This window comes from Triticum aestivum, chromosome 5D (assembly GCF_018294505.1).
Source record: "Triticum aestivum cultivar Chinese Spring chromosome 5D, IWGSC CS RefSeq v2.1, whole genome shotgun sequence".
Lineage (NCBI taxonomy): Eukaryota > Viridiplantae > Streptophyta > Magnoliopsida > Poales > Poaceae > Triticum > Triticum aestivum.
This window is the reverse complement of record NC_057808.1, coordinates 435856591-435882852: the sequence shown is the minus strand read 5'-3', so window position 1 is coordinate 435882852 and position 26262 is coordinate 435856591. Positions and strand designations below refer to the sequence as shown.

The 26262-nt window shown below is 42.7% G+C and overlaps 1 protein-coding gene across 1 annotated transcript; it reads right to left on the bottom strand.

The window, feature by feature from the left end:
- Positions 1 to 26262, bottom strand: LOC123120839 (aquaporin NIP1-3). The gene is made up of 9 exons (XM_044540825.1): positions 26177 to 26262; positions 25321 to 25423; positions 23826 to 23919; positions 23568 to 23622; positions 23398 to 23472; positions 3810 to 4152; positions 2895 to 3317; positions 2208 to 2269; positions 1 to 813 (listed from the first exon to the last, which is right to left on the bottom strand). Exons 1-9 carry the CDS (start codon positions 26260 to 26262, stop codon positions 603 to 605), a joined length of 1452 nt encoding a protein of 483 aa, XP_044396760.1. The 3' UTR covers positions 1 to 602.

The window sequence follows — 26262 nt, the reverse complement described above, 5'->3', positions numbered from 1 at the left end:
TTATCAGGAAGGCGGGGCATGGTTAGTTTTTATTTATCAATGGAGCCTACAGGCCCCCATTTTCATTTAAGAAAATAGAGTCTTCTACTAGTAAGAAGCATCTACTTCCATACACCCCAGGACAATACAACCAGCCTACACCATAGGTGCTAACATAACTAGGGGAGATACAAACCCTCTCTCACACTCAGCAACTACAAACCTACAGAAGCATAACCACACTTTGTTGAATTCAACTCAAAGTAGAGACTTTATATTACGAGGAGAAAACTGTGAAATAATGTAATAGAGCCCCAAATCACGTCACTAGGAGGCACACATATCCTCTTGACGTAGGCCCCCAACTATGCCCTTCACCGAAGACTTCACTCATCGGTCGAGGTTTTATACATTAGAGACATAAGTCGAGGTTGTGGTAGAACAGAGCCCTCAATTGCAGGGCACGACCTACTTTCTTCAGAGAGAAAATCATCACAATTAGAATTAGGTGACCCAATCATTTACTAGTGAAATTAGATGATGAAGAGAAAATCAAATAAATTTACGGGGCGGTTGGAGAATTACAACATATCATCGACATTCACTATCGACAAGCAACAACACTATGTCATCCTTGCACTTCGCAAGAAGGACCCAGTCCTGGTGATCTCTCGTAGTGGCTTGTTGGTAAATCGGATGAGGTTGTAAGCCCATGCACCGGCAACCGCGCCAGTAATAGGGCCGACGATATACACCCAGATGCCGGTGTAGCGGCCGGCGACCATCGCCGGACCGATGGTTCTTGCAGGGTTCATGGATGCTCCTGATATGGGCCTGCACATCACAGCCGTGTCCACACAAAAATTAATCTCTCAATATAATAAAATGACAAAATTTAAATCTGAGATATTTTACTAGTAAGTTCATCTCATGAAACACAATGGTAGAGTGCAACAAAATATTGAAAATTTTCAACTGCTTCTATGCACAAATTAATGCTTAGGTTTTTTCTCCAAATGTTGATATTGTTAGTAGATTTATCATGAATACTGCTTCCATATCACTGTTTAAAATATTTATAGCCAAAAGTATATTTTAACCTACTATCCAGTATCAGTGCTTATATGATTTCAGAAAGAACTCTTATCACCGTATACTTTAATTTTATTCCTATGCAGGGACGTAGCCAGGCCCGACGCTTTACACAAGCCATGGGCTGGGGTTTGACAGCAACTCCATCTGCTGACCGTAGCTACCATGGTTACTGTTCAATACTGTAGCTCTAAGTTGGCCTCGGGCATGAGTAATTCCTGGCTATGCAACCGTTCCGACGTATACTAGTTTTTGGTAGCTGACCCGGCCAACACATGGATCCCACGCCACGCAAATATTTAAAAATAATCACATGAAATATCTTAAATAAAAGACAGATGCCCCCATTGTTTTCAAATTAATTTTACTTGTTCCCAAAATTCATAGATAATAATTCAAATTGTATACTCCATGATTTTCTAATTCCAGATTGTAATTTATGGTCTTGTAATGCAACTTAAAGATCCTTTAATTGTACTTCCACATTGCAATTCCGAATAGTCTCAGTGTCGTTTCACCTAATAAAATCCAGTTTTTTTGTACTCACTCACATGAACAGTAAGTTTTTTTTACGGGGTACATGAACAGTAAGCTGGTATGTAAATCATGTTGTTTGTGTAGAAAACTCACTAAATTTCTACCACACTAATGTACAAATGACAGACGTACAGTAGCAGGCTAACCTACTCTGCGGCAATTATCTAGTTTTACCTCTACATTGCGAGTCCAACTCGTTTCAGTGTTGTTTGACATGGCATCTGAGTTGTCCGCCACATGGACATGACATCTGGGACGCCATGCTGCTTTGTGGTGGAGTTTTTGAAACGGGTAAACCATGACCATGCAACAAATCACAAGTTTGTTATGCAAATAAGTACTCCCTCCGTCCCATAATGTAAGACGCTTTTTGACACTAGTGTAGTGTCAAAAAACGTCTCATATTATGGGACGGAGGGAGTAGTATTCTTTTGTGGTAAATCAGTTAATTGTTCACACTACGGAATAACTAAGTCTAAAAGCGTCGTGTGTAAGAAAGGAACCCATCAACATGTCTCAATCAAAGGATGGCTTTGTTGACAACCAAAGTCCAAAATGGCGAGTAAAATAGAGTTAATGTAGCAGTTATCGTGGAATACCCGGCAAAGAGCACGTTTAGTAGCACAGTAGCTCCAACGGCCAGACCGGCAAGCTCACCAATCTGCAAGAGAGGGAGAAAATGGTTGGAAACAATTAGTTGAGTATATGGGAAATACCCCTTGGTTCATGGGTGTATATACACCTAGAAATTAGAAAAAAAATTACAAAAAAGTTCAAACATTTTTTTAGAATAAACTTGACTTTCTTAAGATATTGGGTATTTCTGTCTTTATTTTGAATCTTTTTTTTCTTTGCGCTAGTATGTAATTTTCCGCCAACCAAAACCCAGCGTTGACTTCAGGGTGAAAAACAAAATAATTGATCAAATTAGTGTGAATAGTGTCTTGTATATAGCAGTAAAAAAAATTTGCCCAGAAGTCAATGCTGGTTTTTGGTCGATGAAAATTACATATTTGTGTAAAAGAAAGTCAAGTCTACACCCAGGAAACAAATGTCCGCGCTCTTGAGTAGATAGCGATGTGTTTGTAGCGACTTCGTCAATCTTTAAGCTCCATAATTTTGACAAGATCTTGAGTAGACTGAGGTGTGTGGTGGTGTGAATGTGTGCGTGTGTGCGGCTGCGTTATGACCGGTGATTTTTCAAAAATTAGTTAAGTGTAGAAAACTAAATTAATGGCTAAGACAAGGATTGTGATCGCACAGTACTCCTCCTCCAGTTTACTTACGGCTCTGTTGTCGGTGGCGACTCCGGAGATGACGAACATGAGGTAGAAGGTGATGATGAACTCCAGCACCAGCGACTGGACGTCGGACCCGGACGGCACCGTCCCGAAGAAGTGCTCCGGCTCGCTCCCGAACAGCAGCCGCAGCGTGAGGCTCGCCGCCGTGGACCCGGTCACCTGCGCCGCCGCGTAGGCCGGGACCTGCCTCCACGGGAAGCGGCCGCAGGTGGCGAAGGCGAGCGTGACGGCGGGGTTGAGGTGCGCCCCGGAGATGTGGCCGACGGAGTAGACCATCACCATGACGGCCAGGCCCCAGGTGATGCAGACGCCCGGGAACGTCACCGTGCCGGCCGTCCTCTGGTTCACGGCCACCGCCGCGCAGCCGGCGAAGATGAGCAGGTAGGTCCCCAGGATCTCGGCGAGTACCTGCGCCCATGGTCCAAGAATGTCGCGGTCAGGTCAATTGCTTGCTTGCTTGCTTGTCCAAGTTGCCCAGAGACTCGTAATGATAGGATAGCTACTGCTGACCCAATTGCAATATAATGCGAAGACTGAGCACAACCAGTAGGCGACATTTTCAAAGGCAGACAAATAGTCCTTTGGAATTTTCCATTGGCCGAAACAATATAATATTGTTGCGTTTGGATTGCTATATCGGCTCATCACGTGTAGTGCCTTGCAGACGAAAGTTGTCATCTTTGTCCACTTGTTTGACTCTTCTATCTAGTGTTTGAACTCGGCCCTGTTTCTCTCCTACCTGAACTACGGCCCTCCACGGGTGGGTGTGAACAAGTGCAACTACTTTGTGCTGGGTGGATAATCATGCATGCCCGAATCACGTAAGGATTCTCAGGCACGAAACAAGAATAAAAGTTCGTGGATGAAGAATAATCTAGTTGCGTATGCAAACTTACACACCTTCTGCACGAATTGGACGGAGATCATGGGCTGATTGGCCGTGCTGCTCACAGCTTGCTCTGAATCCTCGCACCCTGCTGGTTGATTCGCTCCTCCTCTTCCTTCCTCCAGAGCTCCGGTGTGGTCTTGCTCTTGCGGTTGCAGGCCATTGGCTCCATGCTCTCCTGCCATGCGCACGCCGCCTTCCGCTATCCCCCCCCCCCCCCCTCTCTCTCTCTCTCTCTCTCTCTCTCTCTCTCTCTCTCTCTCCGGCTGTGTCTCAGCTCTGCTCTGCTCTCTATCTCTATGTCTTGTTTGGATCTGCGTGTTGATCAATACGCTTGTGCTATTTATGGGTTCCAGGCTTCAATGCTACAGCTAGATAGCGAGGTCCATGTGTCCTCCTAGCAAATGTTATCTTGTGATTTCTTGGGTTGACCACCGGATCACGAATCCTCCTAAAGTCCGGAAACGGTAGCTATGTATGGGAAGTTCCTTTGAAGAGTGCCTACGGATTTTTTTTTAGCCTCACCAAAATCCGCAAAAATTCCTCCAGTTGAGAACGTGAGGTCCTATTAGAATGTTATCTTGTGATCTTTTTGCACGGAAGATGTTTCCATGCGTGAGGTTTGTGCCAAATTTCAGCTCGTTTAGACATCCGAGTAGCTCTTAACAAAAAGACAAATTTAAGGTCTATGAAATAGTCATGTACTGTTGGGATCGATTTTTTTCTCTGAGAGCAACTCGCATTCCAAACGAGCTGAAATTTGGCATGCGCCTCACACTGTGGAACATATTCCATGCAAAAAAAAAGAGAAAATTTTGATGAAACTTTTAGTATTTTTTTACTGTTTACAGGATGCAGATGAGCCCCGGCTCAGAAATGAATATGTGTCCCTATATAGCAAAAAGGCATAGTACCTCAAATCTTCGGCAACAAAGTAGAGAAAGTGTGACACAAAATTGTTCTGGTCTAAGAGAACAAAGTACTGTGGGATGGCCTTTCCTCACTTCTTCTGTTTCTCTCGAATGAAGAAGCAAATCCAAATCTGAGTTAGTCTATTCCATAATATGGTTAAGTGTCTAATAAACCATGTTAATATGCGAAATGCAGAATGGCGGTAAAAACGGATCGGGAGGACTCGCGACCGCGCCTCGCGATCTAGCGCCACCAATGGATCCCTGCGCCCCTTTCACACCAACCCCCCCCCCCCCCTCCTGCATCTTCCTCCCCTTGTTGCCTCCTGAGGCACCCTTGGGAAAAGTCCGGATGGCTCTGAGGAAGGCGGCGGCGAGGCCCTTCTCCGGTTGCTCGGCGTTGGTATGGCGGCTGCGATCCATGGATCAGGGACGGCGGTCCCTTTGGTGAGGCTTCCATGTGGATTCACAAGGGATGTTGTTGTATGGTTGTCCAATGATGACAGTGGTGGATTTTTCTACTAATCAAAAGGAAATAAAAAACCATGATGTATATGATGTGATTAAGATTGACCACTAAGATTCTCGAGATCTTTTTGTAGTTTGCACAACTAATAAACTACAACAATGAAATAGGTCACTATTCTGAATTATTCCTTTTACCAAGTTTTACTATATTGAGTGATTTGGATCTTGACATACTATTCATTTTATATGGCCATTTTAACTATGTTCAAAAGCAGACCATGAAGGATGATTCATGTAGGAAGCCAGGAACTATTCCAGCTCTTGGGCTTTCCAATTTTTTTCCTTTTGAATTGTTTAAATCATCATGCCGGTGATGCATGTTATAAAACAAATACAACAGTCACTGAATGTAAATAAAATTTGGCATATAACTGATTTCAACTGTTATCATCTTCGCGACAACAAAATCCCGCAGCAACGCGCGGGGTGTCATTAGTTTATAGACTTTGGCCCCAGATGAACATACTCAACACATCTAGTCGAGAACAAAGAAATCTCTTAAGCCATCGGTGATAAATAACTGCCAACATATGGTTCATAGTAAGATCCAAATGTCATAGATGTTTCCATAGACTATAGAACCGGTTGTAAAAATTCATAAATATGTCGTATATAGATAGATGGTTCAAACAATCAACTGCGATGTCATTTTGAATTATTTATAGTGATCTCATAAGTTGTAGGGAATATCTTCAATGAGACAAGCTCCATCTCAATAAATTTGATTACATAACATGCATGATACACTTATGTCACACACACAAACATAACTTGAAATCTAAATATATAATCTAACATAAATTTATTAATGAGTTGGCATAGATGGGTATGCCTCACATGCATGACAATTATGAGAATGTTTTGGAGAGGTATAGTTGATCATGGCTCATGGCGAGCAGGTGAAACTAGAGGGATATGTCTTGTTACAATGGTTGAGTAGGAGGGTCAGGTCGACGGGAATGTCGACGGCGATGAGGCCAAGGAGGTTGGCCTTGATGACTGTGCAAACACAGACAGCGGCATCTAGATCAGCCAACCCACTAAGCAGTGGGCAACATTGCTCGGTCTCCGGCACATTGATCCGGAGCTTGAGTAGCAACAACACATTGCTACACACAGTTATCTTTAGTGGGTTGATTGGGCAGGAACCACCATTCGATGGTGTCGGTGCAACGGGTGGGGTAGGCACCAAAGGTGGTGTAGGAACCATTGGAGGGTTACCATGCACAATAGCAATGAGACCAAGGTTGAGGGCAAGGAAAAGAGCAACTTTTGTTAGCGCCATTACTTAAGATTTGAAGAAAGCTAGCTGGTGGTTTCTTTGGTATTGGTGTTGTTTGAGATATTTCTGTTTGGTGGTACTTATAGCTAGAAAAAATTGAGTGGGTTCTTTACATTCCCCAATATGTCAAGCAATCATTGATGACTCATAATTATATACCATACATACCTTATATTTGGTAGTAAATTATCATGTGTTCTCGAGGACAAATACAATATTTACACACTTCTTCATTTGGTTAAATCTATTTAATTCAAATGCTATAAAAAGAAAGCATCTACTTACTTCCTAATATATTTTGATAAAGAAGGAAACCTGTAATTGTTGGAATTATGCCCTAGAGGCAATAATTTGTACTATTATATTCCCATGTTCATTATAAAGTTTATATTTTTGTGTTATATGTGTATTAGTTCTTGGATATGAGATTCATAGAAAAAACCCAAATACATGTGTGGAAACATAAACACCAATGTGATCCCTAGTTATGCTCTAAGACTAGCTCATGTATTGATGATGATCATGTTTTCCTGATCATGAGCATTGTTATTATAACAAGGATGCTATCAGCAATGAGAAACATTGTTACCGAAATATCCTCAATGACACACACACTACTAGGGAAAAGCCTAGCAGTAGCGCGGGTTTTAGGCCTACCAGTAGCGCGGGCGGCATCGCTACTGGTACGGCTCTACAGCTAAAGGTTAGCACTAGCGTGGGTTAACCCACACTACTGCTATATCCACTTAGTAGTAGCGCTTCCTGGAAAGGGCGCTATTGGTAATTACTAGTAGCGCTTCTAGCAGCCTGCACTACTACTATTATTCCGTATTATATTTTTTTATTTCATGTTGTATTCATACACCTTTATACAAGTTTTCATACAACAGCAATTTAGAGATTGTTTGTACATACTAGTAGAAAACAGGGCTTTGGTTCGGCCAGAAAAGAGCATTAATCTCGGTTGCATTACGAACCGGGACTAATGTGAGCATTAGTCCCGCTCGAGCGGCTAGGGCACCGTACAGGCATTAGTCCCGGTTTAAATGGAACCTTTAGTCCCGGTTGGTGCCACGAACCGGGACTAAAGGGTGCGATGCCCATTAGTACCGGTTCGTGGCACCAACCGGTACTAAAGGTTAGACCTTTAGTCCCGGTTCGAGCCACCAACCGGTACTAATGGGGTTTGAGGCATTAGTACCGGTTCATGGCATGAACCGGTACTAAAGGTCCCATTTTCAAACTCTACCCCCCCCCCCCCCCCGAGTGGATCGCATTTTCAGTTTTGTAAAAAGCAAAAGAAAATGATAAAAACTTCAAAAATTAAAATCCTTCCAGATGTAGTTATGTTACTACATGTACTAGTTAGGAAAATTTAAAAACTTAAATTTGGACATGTTTTGCAAAAAGTGTAGGGAAAATGTAAAACGGCTATAACTTTTGCATACGATGTCAGAAAAAAAAACGTATAATATATCAAAATGTTCAGCACGAAAATCCGCATCCGATTTTGACTGCCTACGGCCTGTTTGTAAATTTTTAGAATCCTCAAATTCTAAAAGGAAAAAAAGTTATGCTCAAATTTCTGTTTTTTTTTTATTTTTGTTAAATCTGGTCAAACTATGGTCAAACTACTTATTCAAGAAGTATTAGTGTTAATAAATAATTATTTCAGTTTTTTTGAATTTTGGTCAAATCTGGTCAAATTGTGGTCACACTGTGGTCAAACAATGGTCAAACTAATTATTCAAGAAATATTAGTGTTACTAAATAATTATTTCAGTTTTTTTGAATTTTGGTCAAATCTGGTCAAACTAATTATTCAAGAAATATTAGTGTTACTAAATAATTATTTCAGTTTCTTTGAATTTTGGTCAAATCTGGTCAAACTGTGGTCAAACTACTTATTCAAGAAATATTAGTGTTACTAAATAATTATTGTTTTTTAGAACAATAGTTTCAAACTCAAACAGTGAAATGTGTGACTTCATGCTCAAGCTAAATTCCTGAGGATTAATAGGATTGACATCTTACTATTGTCAGGAAAACAACAAGTGCAGACTTGGAAACGAGGGAGAATAGAACCCGGAATTTAAGCGTGCTCAGGATGGGTGACCGTCCGGGAAGTTAGATGATTTGGAATGATGAGGGGTGATTAGAGATTAGAGGTTAAATCGAGTAGTGATGAGGGGTGATTAGAGATTAGAGGTTAAAATAAGTCAGAAATTTGAAAATCAAAAAAATTTCAAAAAAAAATCATAAAATTTCCTTTAGTACCGGTTGGTGTTACCAACCGGGACTAAAGGTGGACCTCCAGGCAGCGGCCACATGGAGGGCCTTTAGTCCCGGTTCGTGTAAGAACCGGGACTAAAGGGGGAGGCTTTAGTAACGACCCTTTAGTCCTGGTTTCAGAATCGGGACTAAAGGCCCTTATGAACCGGGACTAAAGGCCCTTTTTCTAGGGACAATTGCATTTTTACCCCTAGTTGGTTCCTACCCACGGGTTTTGCCCTTACTTTTTGAGCTTGCTCAGTTTTGCCCTTACTTTTTCCGTCGAGGTCCCTCGAATGCCCTTTGACCGTTTGACCGAAACTTTGAAAATTCATAACTAATTCATATGAACTCGGAAAAATGCTAATAAGATATCAAAATGTTCAGATAAACATTACCTTTATGTGCATATTATTTGCATTCAGGACAAAAGCACCCTTTAAACTACCTGAGGTAATTAATGTTATTAACATTATCAAAAATAAAAAGGTATAAATAATATATTTTTTCATGAATAAAAAATACATGCAAATGTAGGTGATGTTTTCTGAACATCCAGATATCTTATTTGCATTTTTCTGAGTTCATATCATCTGGTTAAGAATGTTCTAATGACTTTGACCATTATTTGGAAACTTCATAACAAGTTGATACGAACTCAGAAAAATGCAAATAAGATATTAGGATGTTCAGAAAACATCACCTACATTTGCATGTAATTTTTATTCATGAAAAAATATTGTTTATACCTTTTTATTTTTAATAATGTTAATAATATTAATTACCTCAGGTAGTTTAAAGCGTGCTTTTGTCCTGAATGCAAATGATATGCACATAAAGGTAATGTTTATCTACACATGTTGATATCTTATTTGCATTTTTCCGAGTTCATATGAATTAGTTATGAATTTTCAAAGTTTTGGTCAAACGGTCAAAGGGCATTGGAGGGACCTCGACGGAAAAAGTAAGGGCAAAACTGAGCAAGCTCGAAAAGTAAGGGCAAACCCCATGGATAGGAACCAACTAGGGGTAAAAATGCAATTGTCCCCTTTTTCTACTAGTGACATCATAATGAGTTATTACATCACTGGGTGAAAGAATCGTGGACTAGTTTCAAGTGGATGGACATCCACTTGAAACTAATCCGCGGTTCTTTCGCCCAATGATATAATAAATATCATCATATCATTAACAACTTATCATCATAATACATCATTGTCATATAACACTTCCTCATGATCATCATTTTCATAAATGAGACATCACATAGCAAGTTGGTCACTAGTCATAATCATGACTCCTCATCATCATCAACTCTAACACATTGTACCACATAATAAACATTGTACCTAGGACCTACTTCTCTCTCATAGGACCTACTACCTTCTCTTAGGTAAAATAGCATAAAACAAGATAGCCCCTGACTCTCCATTATGGAGAATGGAGATTATCCTATCTCCAATTCTTGCCTTTTGCATAATGTTGCTTCCAAGAACCTCCCTACGACTGACCATACATTTCTTCCATTCTTTGATTATCATGTCTTCACTGGTTTTAGAAATCCGATATGGACAAGTGTGATTCGTAGGATGACCTGGCTGTATGTTCAGAACATCAAGGCGACCATTCTGATACATCAGATGAGGCACACAATCCATCGGGATTTTCTGTTGAAAAACATAGTAATAACTTCATAGTTAGCAATGATGTACTAGCTTAAGAAGAATATATGCAAAAGATGCACGGATGTCATAATAAAAATCTTACCATGGCATCTCCATGGATGTTACCGTAGTTCAACACGTGCACTAGTGGAACGTATTGACCATAATGTGGAGGAGTTTGATAATAGATATTGTAATTCCCAAGATCAGTACAAAATGCGATCAGATGATTTTTCTCCTGATAAGTTAACTCTGAGCCATCAGTGTAGTAGGTTCTGTCTACCATCTTCCGCACATTGTTTGAAGAATGAAAATAAGCTGTCAATGGAAATAAGCTATCAACTATTTTGAAATAAACAATATAAATTAGTTAATAACTATGTTTGAGAAATTCACATAGCGGTAGAATTGGAAGCGTATCAACAAGGACCCAAATTTCCATATTGTCTTGGTCGATGTCAGGATCACCAAGATCCATGGTGACAAGCATACCCTCATAAAAAACATACATCTTGTAAAGTGCTTCCCAATTTGTGCAACCAAAATGGGTTACGCTCTCAGAATTATATAGATTTACTTCAAAATCCATACCATGGTGGGTCCTTAGGTGAATTTTCTTTGTTTCGAAACTTTCATGGTCTTCAAAATCCATCCTCTCCAAGACATAGCGTCTTGCATGGCATGGGATAAGCTAGTCGAATTGTAAAAGATGAAAATTACACGTTGAAATAGTTGAAGTCGTGCTTAATTATAAAAAAACACTTGTCGTCGTTGCGTACCGTTTCAACATCGAAGGTCTCTTGGAGCTTAACGCTGAAGTGTCGATCTTCGTCCAGGTGGTGCATGTCGCACAGACCTCGGTCGTCGTTGCACCAGTCGCACTCCCCCGGGAGACTTTCATCATCCGATGACGACATTTCCTATGTTCATAATTCAAAGATTAAACTTGTACAATTAAATATATGTACTACAAAAACTAAATTAGATCATTATTATTCATCACGGGTTGACTACCGGTATGCCGAGTCTTTTCTTGAAAACTCTCAGCTCACGTGGTGTATACATTCGACCGTTGGCGATGATTGCTCCTCCTTTCATCCCTGAGTGCATTAAACCAAAATGTCTAGCACACAGGAACGAAGGAGAAGCGACCCCCACGACAACAGTCGGGATTCTTCGTCCTCTCATATATGGTGGAGCCTTGACAGACTTAAAGTCAATCCGAAATGTCGTTTAATTATCTTTCTAGAAAATCCAGGCCACTCAATATTTCCTACATATTCTAGCACAAGTCATGCCAAAATTCACGGAAAAATCTAGCATGACCTTTGCTAAAAAAGGACATATCGAGCGCCTGAAATTTGCTGGAACAGAAATTAATCAACACTCTAGAAAAACATAGGTCACTCGGAGGTGTAACCTGCAAACATGACCGGCCACTTGGGCAAGCACATATCCTATTTGAGCAACACAAGATATTGTTTTTATCTACATCATATGAGCATTGAAACTTGATGGTCATTGCATTTCAATGGTTGAAAATATGAACAAAAACATTTCAAAATATCTTATAGGACTCATATTGACATGGAGATTTGGCTGGTCCCACCTCGAGGTCAGAGGGGGTCGGTGACGGGGACGACGGCGGGGATGATGGAGGGGCTCCTTGATTTCTGCAAAAACAAAAACCCTATAAGCTATCAACTAATCAAATGCATACGCCTTGAATAGTGGGGTTCAATTTGAGCATTCAAAATAGGAGTACTTCTCCAATTTGAGCATTCAATAAGCAAAACCAAATCGTAAAATAAATAAGTATTCAAATTAGCATGCATTCAATAAGCAAAACTAAATCATCTCTTGCGTCCGTACATCGTCGAATATTATCACTAATACATCTCGAATAGTATCATACATATAACATCACTAATACAACTAAAACCCTAGTGAACGGCGGTGGACACCCAAAGAGAAGGAACCATCACAGGATCATAGCTCCAGTGAGATCCCTGAAGAACCTGCCAGCTATTGGAGAACCTGCCCTCCAACGCAACCATGTAGCGACGGACGTGCTCGTCCTCCTCGCTGACACGGTGACGTACCACCTCCGCGGGGTCCTCAAGCCTCTGCACCGTCACTGGCCCACGCGACCGCCACCAAAGAACGTTCGGGTCAACGACGGGCTGGCTCCTCACCAAGTTGCGCCCCCCGGTAGGTAGCACCTCCCAGTACCAGCCCGGCGGAGCCCAATCCCGGACATGGCCCCTCTGATCAAGCAGGTGTCCTCCGCCGAGTCGACGACGAGGATGCGGGATAGGCATCAACGACGTCGATGCGGGATAATTGCTTTAACTAAAAAAATAACAACAAATGTGACATGTTCAAAATATGACATGTCCACTTCAAATAAAAATAAACTAGTTCTTACTAAAAATAAACACTTACTATAAATAAAAATAAACTAGTTCTTACTAAAAATAAACTAGTTCAACTAGTTCTATTAATTTCTTACTAATTCTATTAAACACTACTGCCCTAGTTCTTAAGCATCTACAAGTACTAACTAATTAGATGAACCCTGCCTAGGAACTACTGCCCTAATTAGCATCTAATTTGATGAACCCTAACTAATTTGATGCACTCTAAAATTTGATGAACCCTAGGAACCCTAGCTAGGCAGAGGTAGGGGAGGAGGAGGAGGAGGAGGTGTAGGCGCGCTCACCTCGGGTGCTGGTAGAGGGAGGGGCAGGCGTCCTCGAGGTCGGGGTCGGGGCTCGGGCGCGCGGCGAAGGGCGGCGATGTACGATGGCGTCGAGGTCGGGGTCGGGGGCGGCGTCGAGGTTGGGGTCGGGGGCGGCGTCGAGGGCGTGCGGAGGGCGGCGGGAGAGCGCGCGGCGGCCGACGGCGATGCAGGGCGGCGACTGCGGCGACAGCAGAGGAGTTCGATTTGGGGAAAGTGGCCGTGGGAAAGAAGAACCCGCGCGGTTAAGTCAAAAATAACAGTAGCGCGTTCCAGGAAAAGCGCTACTGCTACATTAGCTATAGCTATCTTAGCTATAGCGCTGTCTGACAAAACGCGCTACTGCTAAGTTAGCTATAGCGTATGTCCTGAAAGCACGCTGTTGCTACGCCTTTCTCCTTTATTTTTATTTTTCATTTGTTTTCCTTCACATTTTTTTCCTTCCCCTTTTTCTATTTCTTTCATTTTCATTTACTTTCCTATATGTTTTTCATTTTATTTTCCTTTCATTAGCAGTAGCGCTTTCTACGGAAAACACGCTACTACAACAACCTTAGCAGCAGCGCGCTTTGCTTAAGCTCGCTACTACTATTGGTAGCCTGGCGAGAGCAGTTGGGGAATTATAGGTGTAGCCTTCTTCCCAGGGACGCGCTATTGCTATAAACTTAGCTGCAACGCGTTTGGTTGCCATGCGCTAATGGTAAGTAGTAGTAGCGCTTGTTTTTGTCCCGCCCTACTGGTAAGATTCTGTGTATAAGGTTTTCCCTAGTAGTGACAAGCTTTATCATAATAACTCAGATTACATAACATGATGCACTTGTGTCACGCACACACACAAACATAATTTGAAAGCGAAGTATGTATAATCTAAACATAAATTTATTAATGAGTTGGCATAGATGGGTATGCCTCACATACATGACAGTTAGAGCATCTACACCCGGACCCCCCATATCCACCCCAAACGCACCAGCGGGCTGCTAATACGTCTCAAACGTAACTATATTTTTTTATTATTAAATGCTATTATATTATCACTTATATATGCTTTCTATGTCATTTCATATTATTTTTCTAGACTAACATATTAATTTAGTGCCCAGTGCTAGTTTCTGTTTTTTTGCATGTTTTTTGTTTCTTAAAAAATCCATACCTATAGAAGTCCAAACACAAGGAAACTTTTTGACGATTTTTATGGATAAAAAGATATCCTAGATGCTTCAGGGGAGGACGAGAAGACCCGCGAGGGCCCCACAAGGCAGAGAGCGCGCCCCTGGGGTGTAGGGCGTGCCACCCTGGCTTCTGGGACCCCTGTAGCTCTGTTTTCCCTAATTCCTGGCCCATAAATTTCCACATATTCAGAAACCCTCGAAGTGAGACACGAAATAATTTTATCGCCACTACAAGCCTCTATTCCGAAGCAATCCCATCTGAAGCCCTGTTCCCGGAGGGGGAAATCATTGGGGAGGCCATCTTCATCAACCTTGTTGCCTCCATGATGATGTGTGAGTAGTTCTTTCAGGGCCTACTAGTCCATAGTAGTAGCTAGATGGCTCTCTCCCTCTCTCTCTCTCCCTCTCTCCTGATCTTCAGTGTAACGATCTCTTTAGAGATCTATTCGATGTAATTCCCGTGACATGTTTGTTGGGATCCGATAAATTGTGGACTTATGATCATATTGTTCATTAATTTATATTGATTCTCTTGAAGTATTTCTCCTATGTATTTTTGTAGCTATGTATGATTTCCGATCCATGAGTCTTTTCTGACCAATTAGATGAGTAGGTTTTCAGAGGGAGTGGTACATAGTAGTGGGTTCAATCTTGCGGCGACCTTTCTCTGTGACTGGAGGGGTGAAGGCATGTATTATATTGTTCCCACTAAGGGTAAAATGATGGGGTTTGGTTATATTGATTGATCTCTTTCTGTCTATATTATGTCATCTTTCTTATTGCGTTACTTTATTTATTATGAAATTAATACTTTGAGATGCATGCTGGATAGCGGTCTTGGGGTGGAGTAATAGTAGTAGATGCAGTTGGACTAATGGTCTACTTATCACGGATGTAATGCCTATGTGATATTATGCCATGAATGATCATAGTTATAATTTGCGCTATTCTGTCAATTGTCCAACAATAATTTGTCTACCATGTCACTACATGCTTTCAAGAGAGATGCCGCTAGCGAACCTATGGCCCTCGGGTCTATTCTCCATTAATACAAAAGCTCCTACTGTTTTATCTTTACTATTTTTGCTACTTTGCCTATCACTATATCTGCTTTTAATCTTGTAACTATCAAGAACAAGGGGAGTGACGACCCCCTTGCGTTTGTTGTGTGCAAGCAATTGTTGTGTTTGTGTGCAGATATTATTTACGTTGTTAGTGTAGTGCCTCTTACTGGTTTGACAAACGTTGGTTCTTAACTAAAGGAAATACTTTCTGCCATTGTGCTACATCAACCTTCCTCTTCTGGGAAATCCAACAACTCCTACGGGAGTAGCAAAAGAATTTCAGGCGTTGTTGCCGGGGAGTCATCATGTACCAAACCAGATGCCTTCGTAGAAACACTTCTATTTTGCTTGTTTCTATCTTCTTGTCTAGTTGCCTTTTGCCTTTTTGCCTTCTTCTTTGTTTGCCATAATTTCCAAAAAATACCCCCAAAAAAATCTTCTATTACTATTTCTTCTTGTGTTGCCACTATGTCTATAGTTTGCGGGATCGTCATCAACGGTTTGAGGGACTTCAAGTAAGATCTACACCGACTCTTCTACTTCCATTACACTCCGGAGTCGGTAACGATCGTTGATCCAAACCCTATATGCATCTTCATATTGTTCCTGGGTGATCGTAGGGCGTTTTTTTGTTTTCTACTATGTTTTCCAACACTCAGTCCCATTAAGAATGCTTATTAGTACTGCTTTTGTTGCATCATCCCCACAAACATCCTAGTGACATTGAAAAATGTGTTTGGTTTCCGTTAGGTCTTGACACCTTTGTGGGGAACATCTCAAAAAGAGCAGCCTTCACCTCTTCGGTCCCATACTCCTTATCGAGCCTAAAGTTCACCACTTACGTCACCTTTACCGTTACACTATCAAGGAGCACGTCTGTCCCTGTTGCCCCTTCAGAAGTGTAGAGAGTTTTATAGAAATGGACTATGAGGTTAAGCAGCTTGTGAACATCCATCACAGTTGTTCCATCAGACATTGCGAGTTGTCCTATCTTGTTCTTCTTCCTCCGTCTGTCTGCCCGCTGATGATTTTTGTGTTGTTATCCCCCTGAACCCTTGACCGCTGCTTCCACATGATCTCTTCCCTATCATTCCAATTAGTGAATTTTGTTAGTAGCGGTTGAAGGAAATATGCCCTAGAGCCAATAATAAAGTTGTTATTTTATATTTCCTTATATCATGATAAATGTTTATTATTCATGCTAGAATTGTATTAATCAGAAACTTGATACATGTGTGAATACATAGACAAAACACCGTGTCCCTAGTAAGCCTCTAAGACTAGCTCGTTAATCAAAGATGGTTAAGTTTCCTAACCATAGACATGTGTTATCATTTGATGAACGGGATCACATCATTAGAAGAATGATGTGATGGACAAGACCCATCCGTTAGCTTAGCATAATGACCGTTCAGTTTTATTGCTATTGCTTTCTTCATGACTGATACATATTCCTCTGACTATGAGATTATGCAACTCCCGAATACCGGAGGAACACCTTTTGTTCTATCAAACGTCACAACGTAACTGGGTGATTATAAAGATGCTCTACAGGTGTCTCCGAAGGTGTTTGTTGGGTTGGCATATAGATCGAGATTAGGATTTGTCACTCCAAGTATCGGAGAGGTATCTCTGGGCCCTCTCGGTAATGCACATAACTATAAGCCTTGCAAGCAATGTGACTAATGAGTTAGTTACAGGATGATGCATTACAGAACGAGTAAAGAGACTTGCCAATAACGACGATCGTATCTCGGGCAAGTAACATACCGATGACAAAGGGAATAACATATGTTGTTATTGCGGTTTGACAGATAAAGATCTTCGTAGAATATGTAAGAACCAATATGAGCATCCAGGTTCCACTGTTGGTTATTGGCCGAAGATGTGTCTCGGTCATGTCTACATAGTTCTCGAACCCGTAGGGTCCGCACGCTTAACGTTCGATGATGATTTGTATTATGAGTAGGTGACCGAAGATTGTTCGGAGTCTCGGATGAGATCACGGGCATGATGAGGAGTCTCTAAATGGTCGAGAGGTAAAGATTGATATATTGGATGATAGTATTTGGACACCGGAATGGTTTCGGGACGTTTCGGATATTTATCGGAGTATCGAGGGGTTACTGGAACCCCCGGGGGAAGTAATGGGCCTTCATGGGCCATAGGGGAGAAAGAGAGGGGAGCCCACAGGGTGGCGCGCGCCCCCCTCCAAGGGAGTCCGAATTGGACAAGGGGGAGGGGCACAGCCCCCTTTCCTCTTTCCCTCACCCTCTCCCTCTCCTTCCCTTTTCCCTCCAATGAGAAAGGAAAAAGAGGGGGCCGAATCCTACTAGGAGTGGAGTCCTAGTAGGACTCCCCCCCCCCTTGGCGCGCCCCCTTGGTTCCCCTCCTTTATATATGGGGGCAGGGGCACCCCAAAGCACAACAGTTATTCTCTTAGCCGTGTGCGGTGCCCCCCTCCACAGTTTACTCCTCCGGTCATAGCGTCGTAGTGCTTAGGCGAAGCCCTGTGCGGATCACATCACCATCACCATCACCACGCCGTCGTGCTGATGAAACTCTCCCTCGACCCTCTGTTGGATCAAGAGTTCAAGGGACGTCATCGAGCTGAACGTGTGCTAAACTCGGAGGTGCCGTACGTTCGGTACTAGATCGGTTGGATCGTGAAGACGTTCGACTACATCAACCGCGTTAACCTAACGCTTCCGTTTTCGGTCTACGGGGGTACATGGACACACTCTCCCCCTCTCGTTGCTATGCATCTCCTAGATAGATCTTGCGTGATCGTAGGAATTTTTTTGAAATTGCATGCTACGTTCCCCAATAGCGGCGTTATTTCGTCCTGGCCACATGGCACCTGACCATGGGACCTAGTTGTTAGTTTTTTGTCAAATATCGTCTATAATTGAGTGATAATCCAGTGATTAGTATTTTCTGAAACTGTTAGGACAATAGTGGCGGTTTTTTGAAGAAGAGAAACGAATGGTGGTGGCTTTATGAATTAGGGTCCCAGTCGCATCCACTACTTCTCGAAAGTCATTCATTTGCTTGGTGTCCCTCTTGTCGACCCCAACATCACTCTGAATGTAGTACTTCGTTGAAATCACTGTTGGGGAATGTAGTAATTTCAAAAAAATTCCTACGCACACACAGGATCATGGTGATGCATAGCAACGAGAGGGGAGAGTGTGTCCACGTACCCTCGTAGACCGAAAGCGGAAGCGTTAGCACAACGCGGTTGATGTAGTCGTACGTCTTCACGATCCGACCGATCCAAGTACCGAACGCACGGCACCTCCGAGTTCAGCACACATTCAACTCGATGACGTCCCGCGGGCTCCGATCGAGCAGAGCTTCGCCGGAGAGTTTCGTCAGCACGACGGCGTGATGACGATGATGATGATGCTACTGGCGCAGGGCTTCGCCTAAGCACCGCTACGATATGATCGAGGTGGATTATGGTGGAGGGGGCACCGCACACGACTGGGAGAGATCAACAGATCAACTTGTGTATAGAGGTGACCCCTGCCCCCGTATATAAAGGAGCAAGGGGGAGGCCGGCCGGCCCCTTGTGGGCGCGCCAGGAGGAGGAGTCCTCCTCCTAGTAGGTGTAGGACTCCCCTCTTTCCTACTCCTACTAGGAGGGGGAAAGGAAGGGGAGAGGGAGAAGGAAAGGGGGGCGCTGCCCCCCCTCTCCTAGTCCAATTCGTACCAGAGGGGGAGGGGCGTGCGGCCTGCCCTAAGCCAGCCCTCTCTCTCTCTCCACTAAGGCCCATAAGGCCCATTATTTCTCCCGGGGGGGTTCCGGTAACCCTCCGGTACTTCGGTTTTCTCCGAAACCACCCAGAACACTTCTGGTGTCCGAATATAGTCGTCCAATATATCAATCTTTACGTATCGACCATTTCGAGACTCCTCGTCATGTCCGTGATCATATCCGGGACTCCGAACTACCTTCGATACATCAAAACACAAAAACTCATAATACCGATCGTCGTCGAACTTTAAGCATGCGGACCCTACGGGTTCGAGAACTATGTAGACATGACCGAGACACGTCTCCAGTCAATAACCAATAGCGGAACCTGGATGCTCATATTGGCTCCCACATATTCTATGAAGATCTTTATCGGTCAAATCGTATAACTACATACGTTGTTCCCTTTGTCATCGGTATGTTACTTGCCCGAGATTCGATCGTCGGTATCTAGCTCAATCTCGTTACCGGCAAGTCTCTTTACTTGTTACGTAATGCATCATCCCGCAACTAACTCATTAGTCACATTGCTTGCAAGGCTTATTGTGATGTGCATTACCGAGTGGGCCCAGAGATACCTCTCCGACAATCAGAGTGACAAATCCTAATCTCGATCTATGCCAACTCAACAAGTACCATCGGAGACACCTGTAGAGCACATTTATAATCACCCAGTTACGTTGTGATGTTTGGTAGCACACAAAGTGTTCCTCCGGTAATCGGGAGTTGCATAATCTCATAGTCATAGGAACATGTATAAGTCATGAAGAAAGCAATAGCAGTAAACTAAACGATCAAGTGCTAAGCTAACGGAATGGGTCAAGTGAATCACATCCTTCTCCTAATGATGTGATCCCGTTAATCAAATGACAACTCATGTCTATGGTTAGGAAACTTAACCATCTTTGATTAACGAGCTAGTCAAGTAGAGGCATACTAGTGACACTATGTTTGTCTATGTATTCACACATATATTATGTTTCCGGTTAATACAATTCGAGCATGAATAATAAACATTTATCATGATATGAGGAAATATATAATAACTTTATTATTGCCTCTAGGGCATATTTCCTTCAGTCTCCCACTTGCACTAGAGTCAATAATCTAGATTACACAGTAATGATTCTAACACCCATGGAGTTTTGGTGCTGATCATGTTTTGCTCGTGGGAGAGGCTTAGTCAACGAGTCTGCAACATTCAGATCCGTATGTATCTTGCAAATCTCTATGTCTCCCACCCGGACTTGATCCCAGATGGAATTGAAGCGTCTCTTGATGTGCTTGGTTCTCTTGTGAAATCTGGATTCCTTTGCCAAGGCAATTGCACCAGTATTGTCACAAAAAAAATTCATCGGTCCCGATGCACTAGGTATGACACCTAGATCGGATATGAACTCCTTCATCCAGACTCCTTCATTTGCTGCTTCCGAAGCAGCTATGTATTCCGCTTCACACGTAGATCCCGCCACGACGCTTTGTTTAGAACTGCACCAACTGACAGCTCCACCGTTCAATGTAAACACGTATCCGGTTTGCGATTTAGAATCGTCCGGATCAGTGTCAAAGCTTGCATCGACGTAACCATTTACAACTAGCTCGTTGTCACCTCCATAAACGAGAAACATATCCTTAGTCCTTTTCAGGTATTTTAGGATGTTCTTGACCGCTGTCCAGTGATCCACTCCTGGATTACTTTGGTACCTCACTGCTAAGCTAATATCAAGGCACACATCAGGTCTGGTACACAGCATTGCATACATGATAGAGCCTATGGCTGAAGCATAGGGAACATCGCTCATTTTCTCTCTATCTTCTGCAGTGGTCGGGCATTGAGTCTGACTCAATTTCACACCTTGTAACACAGGCAAGAACCCTTTCTTTGCTTGATCCATTTTGAACTTTTCCAAAACTTTGTCAAGGTATGTGTTTTGCGAAAGTCCTATCAAGCGTCTTGATCTATCTCTATAGATCTTGATGCCCAATATGTAAGCAGCTACACCGAGGTCTTTCATTGAAAAACTCTTATTCAAGTATCCTTTTATGGTATCCAGTAATTCTATATCATTTCCAATTAGCAATATATCATCCACATATAATATCAGAAATGCTACAGAGCTCCCACTCACTTTCTTGTAAATACAGGCTTCTCCAAAAGTCTGTATAAATCCATATGCTTTGATCACACTATCAAAATGTTTATTCCAACTCCGAGAGCTTGCACCAGCCCATAAATGGATCACTGGAGCTTGCACACTTTGTTAGCTCCCTTTGGATCTACAAAACCTTCCGGTTGCATCATATACAACTCTTCTTCCAGAAATCCATTCAGGAATGCAGTTTTGACATCCATTTGCCAAATTTCATAATTATAAAATGCGGCAATTGCTAACATGATTCGGACAGACTTAAGCATCGCTACGGGTGAGAAAGTCTCATCGTAGTCAATTCCTTGAACTTGTCGAAAACCTTTTGCAACAAGTCGAGCTTTGTAGACAGTAACATTACCGTCAGCGTCAGTCTTCTTCTTGAAGATCCATTTATTCTCTATGGCTTGCCGATCATCGGGCAAGTCAACCAAAGTCCACACTTTGTTCTCATACATGGATCCCATCTCAGATTTCATGGCTTCAAGCCATTTTGCGGAATCTGGGCTCACCATCGCTTCTTCATAGTTCGTAGGTTCGCCTTGGTCAAGTAGCATGACCTCCAGAACAGGATTACCGTACCACTCTGGTGCGGATCTTACTCTGGTTGACCTACGAGGTTCGGTAGTAACTTGATCTGAAGTTTCATGATCAATATCATTAGCTTCCTCACTGATTGGTGTAGGTGTCACAGGAACTGGTTTCTGTGATGAACTACTTTCCAATAAGGGAGCAGGTACAGTTACCTCATCAAGTTGTACTTTCCTCCCACTCACTTCTTTCGAGAGAAACTCCTTCTCTAGAAAGGATCCATTCTTAGCAACAAATGTCTTGCCTTCGGATCTGTGATAGAAGGTGTACCCAACAGTTTCCTTTGGGTATCCTATGAAGACACATTTCTCCGATTTGGGTTCGAGCTTATCAGGTTGAAGCTTTTTCACATAAGCATCGCAGCCCCAAACTTTAAGAAACGACAACTTTGGTTTCTTGCCAAACCAGAGTTCATAAGGCGTCGTCTCAACGGATTTTGATGGTGCCCTATTTAACGTGAATGCAGCCGTCTCAAAAGCGTAACCCCAAAATGATAGCGGTAAATCAGTAAGAGACATCATAGTTCGCACCATATCTAGTAAAGTACGATTACGACGTTCGGACACACCATTACGTTGTGGTGTTCCGGGTGGCGTGAGTTGCGAAACTATTCCGCATTGTTTCAAATGAAGACCAAACTCATAACTCAAATATTCTCCTCCACGATCAGATCGTATAAACTTTATTTTCTTGTTACGATGATTTTCCACTTCACTCTGAAATTCTTTGAACTTTTCAAATGTTTCAGACTTATGTTTCATTAAGTAGATACACTACAAGAAATATGTCAACTTGTGACCCTCACTATTGGCCGCTGAAAGGTCATTGTTTTTCATTTGCGACCTTTTTTGACCAAAAATAGAAGGTCAAAAGCTGGCAGTTGTAAACTGAAATTAGCGACCTTCTATAAAAGGTCGTTGGTTCTTCGACCAAAATTTTGGTCACTAGCAGCCTCCCCAGGCCACGTAGGATCCAGCGTGGCAAGCTGACGTAGGATCCAGCCGAGCCCAATAATTTGGCCCATTTATATATTTTTTTCCTATGAATTTTTTTGTCAGCTTCATGGACCAAGCCCAACATTGCAGCCTTTTTATTTTTGGGCCATGGCCTTTTTGTCTCAACAGTTTCATTTTTTCTTTTTCTATAAAGTGGGTTCACTAGTCAAGTGGGTCCCCAATGTCAGGTTCTAGTACTGGGTCCTAGCCGTCAGGGCAATATTCTTCAATTTTTTTAATTTAACGCAAATAAATGCCTAGTATTTAAATTGGCACACAAAACACACGAAATACTTCAAATATTATCAACCATCAAAGTGATACATCATATAACACACATACAAATGTGATCAGCATCAAGTTTACAATCAGATAACAAGCTCCACAAGTGTACAATCACATGAGCCAGATTCTGCTACATCATACAACACATACAAATAGGAGCAGCATAAAGGGCTTCATTACTCTCAAAACTACCTCCAATGAGCTAGAACTATTCTTCCTCCAACTTCTTTGCCCTGATGATCACGAAAAAACATGAAAGCCCAACATCTGCATGTTACAGAACAAAATGTTTAGGAATAAAATAGAAGTAAATCTAACAGCATATTTAACAATAAATAACAGAATAATGAAGTTAATGAGACATTTTAGAATCAACTTGACAGTTGACAGTAATGTTTGCATTAGACACATCTAAAACTAAAATTATACATAAATGCCTAAATTACAATTCCCAATGCCTCAGTTTAGTAAACACTAAGCATGGTACATAGTAAAGATTTGACACAACCAGAACTGAAATCATTTACTCTATCAAGCAACAATGATGCAGCACACAAGAAAAGAGAGATGCACAACGGAGCAACATTGTATATCACACAATATGGACACTGCCAGCTCACCGAAGAACTTGTGGTCGCCGCCGTACACAGTCGCCATAACGCCGGTCACCTCGTTGATCTTGTCCTTGAAGTTCTCTAACTCCAGGTTGTTCCACTGCAGCTCGGTATTTGCTCAACCGTATGTGTACATGCATCAAGGCATACATAAAATATTCAAGTCAATATTCTCAGCTAACTGTGATGTAATGAAAATAATTACTTAAGGGCTTGGGGTAAAAATTGATTTTAGACATCAAAATTTGCAGCGCTCATTTCAACCATGTTCAGATAAACTTGAGGTAAATTAGCAGTAAGGATATTAGTTACAAGCTAGGTGTGTAACTGCTGTCAACACCACCACCACCAGAGACACGCAAGATAAGCATCAACACCACCATGATCTTGATATTAGCCACCCCATATCACCAGAGCATCATAGGAGCACATATATAAAGCAAGTACACGTGGGCAGCTACTGACAGACCATAGAACGGCATGAATTTATCACCAGAGAGCTCCAGTAGGAGTTGATGCTTGGTTACAGCATCTAGCAGCAACTAGTAGAGCCCCACATCCAACCCAAATCATGTCCAAGGCCATGCAGGAGCTACATCAGAGAAGAAGGAACGAGGAGGAGCTCACCAGAGGGAGGTTGTAGCCGTAGCAGAGGCTCAGCTACACCACGGTTGTGGTGTGACCATCACCACATCCGGGAGAGGGTCTGGAAGCCGCCGAAGCACCACCCCGGCGACCAGGGCAAGCGCCGGGCACAGTGGCGCCACCCCAGGGACATCACCGCACGGACATCACCGGCCTCGCCCTGTTTCAAGAAATGTTCAGAACAACTTTGTCAGACTCGATCAATTCTGAAGAAACCACCTTCGTCGTCAGACACATACATACATACAGGAAGCAAAATAAGAAGAAACAGAGCAGGGACCTGGTCGATCATGGGCATGAGTACTAACTATACTATAGAAGCAACGGAAGCACATATATATATCCTATTTCTTCCACAAAGTGTGTATATAGATAGGTCAGATTTTTGAATGCATTGTTGTGTAAAAAATAAATATGTTGTTGAGGAACTTGACTAGATTTTAGATGTTAAGCAGAGGCAAGAGTTTTCCCTCAATCAATCAACCTGCTACAATAGTACTAACTATACTAGTCAGGGACGAATTCGGCAAGAGAAAGCATAGTAGTATCAAACTGAAACACGATTCAGTCGCAAAACAACCACCAACCTTACTTAGTACGTGAGCATCAAGCACACACACATCATACATGTGCATCTTGGAATAATGTTTAACTGCCCAGGTTCTGTAGAGTGCTGATATAAGTTGACAGAGCAATGCCATTTATACTATGTCCTATTTATAGAGCTCACAGTTGATCAGTTCAACCCAAAGAAGCAGTTTGAAGCACACACACGGCTTACAAAGAACCAGCAACATCACTGTCGGTCTGCAATATCATAGTAGTCAGCGGCTACTTGTAAATCAGCGTTTCTTACCTTAGGGGGTGAACCTGATTTCCCAGTCTTCTGGGCAGCCACAGCTTCATCATGCGCCATGCCTTTAGTGAACGCTTGCCTCTCTGTCATGTAGAATTCAAGACTGTATCAACATACATACACAATAATTTATTACTGAACTAAAAGTATAGGTGAACTAAGCTTTCACATGTGCTGGCTTTTAATGGGTCCAGGCGTAGGTGAGAGATTCCATAGCACTTAAATCTGTAGCACATCTCCCTTGCAATATGTAGTTTTCATCAAAAGTGAGCTTTGACACAATACCGCCACATCTCTGGCAAATCATTTCATGGCGCAGCAGAACGAAAACCAGACTGTTTCATATACAACAGACTGCCCATCTAACCCAAAGAAGCAGTTTGAAGCCCACACACGCGACGATACAAAGAACCAGCAACATCACTGTCGGTCTGCAGCATAGCCTAGTACAGCAGGTTGATTCCTCAACCAAATCTCAAATGGCCGGCCACTGTCCGTACGCTCATTAAAATGCTATAACTAGTACTGCTAGTATTACCATCTCCGGCGATAACAAAACCGCAGCGAGCCCCTACGCGGAAAGGGAATTCGAGTGCTCCTACGCACGCACGGGACTCTGCTACAGAATTCGGAGCGGAACCACGGCGGCGCGGAGGGCCGGAATATCTCAATTCTTGGCGAGGCCCGCCCGTACGCGTACAAGCTCACCCATCGAGGGGCGCTCCGGGAATTCCTTCCACGCATTCGCCACTAGGACGAGGGGGACGAGCAGAACCACGAGCGCGAGGGGCGGAATTCGGTGAGCATTGCGCGCGGATTTGGACGGGGCGGGGACGGGGGAGAGTCGATATCTCACCTGGAAGGATGGTCCTCCAGGCTCCTTGCGGAGGAGCTGGCTGTCGCGGATCGGGCGGCAGCGGCGGCGCGGCGCGGGGTCACCAT

Coding starts and splice junctions, on each gene's coding strand:
- LOC123120839 (XM_044540825.1), bottom strand. CDS start 26,262: ATGGTGACCCCGCGCCGCGCCGCCGCTGCCGCCCGATCCGCGACAGCC. Junction 23,623..23,825: donor CGGCGACCACAAGTTCTTCG/GTGAGCTGGCAG, acceptor GTATAATTTTAG/TTTTAGATGTGTCTAATGCA. Junction 3,318..3,809: donor CCGTCCAATTCGTGCAGAAG/GTGTGTAAGTTT, acceptor CCATGGGCGCAG/GTACTCGCCGAGATCCTGGG.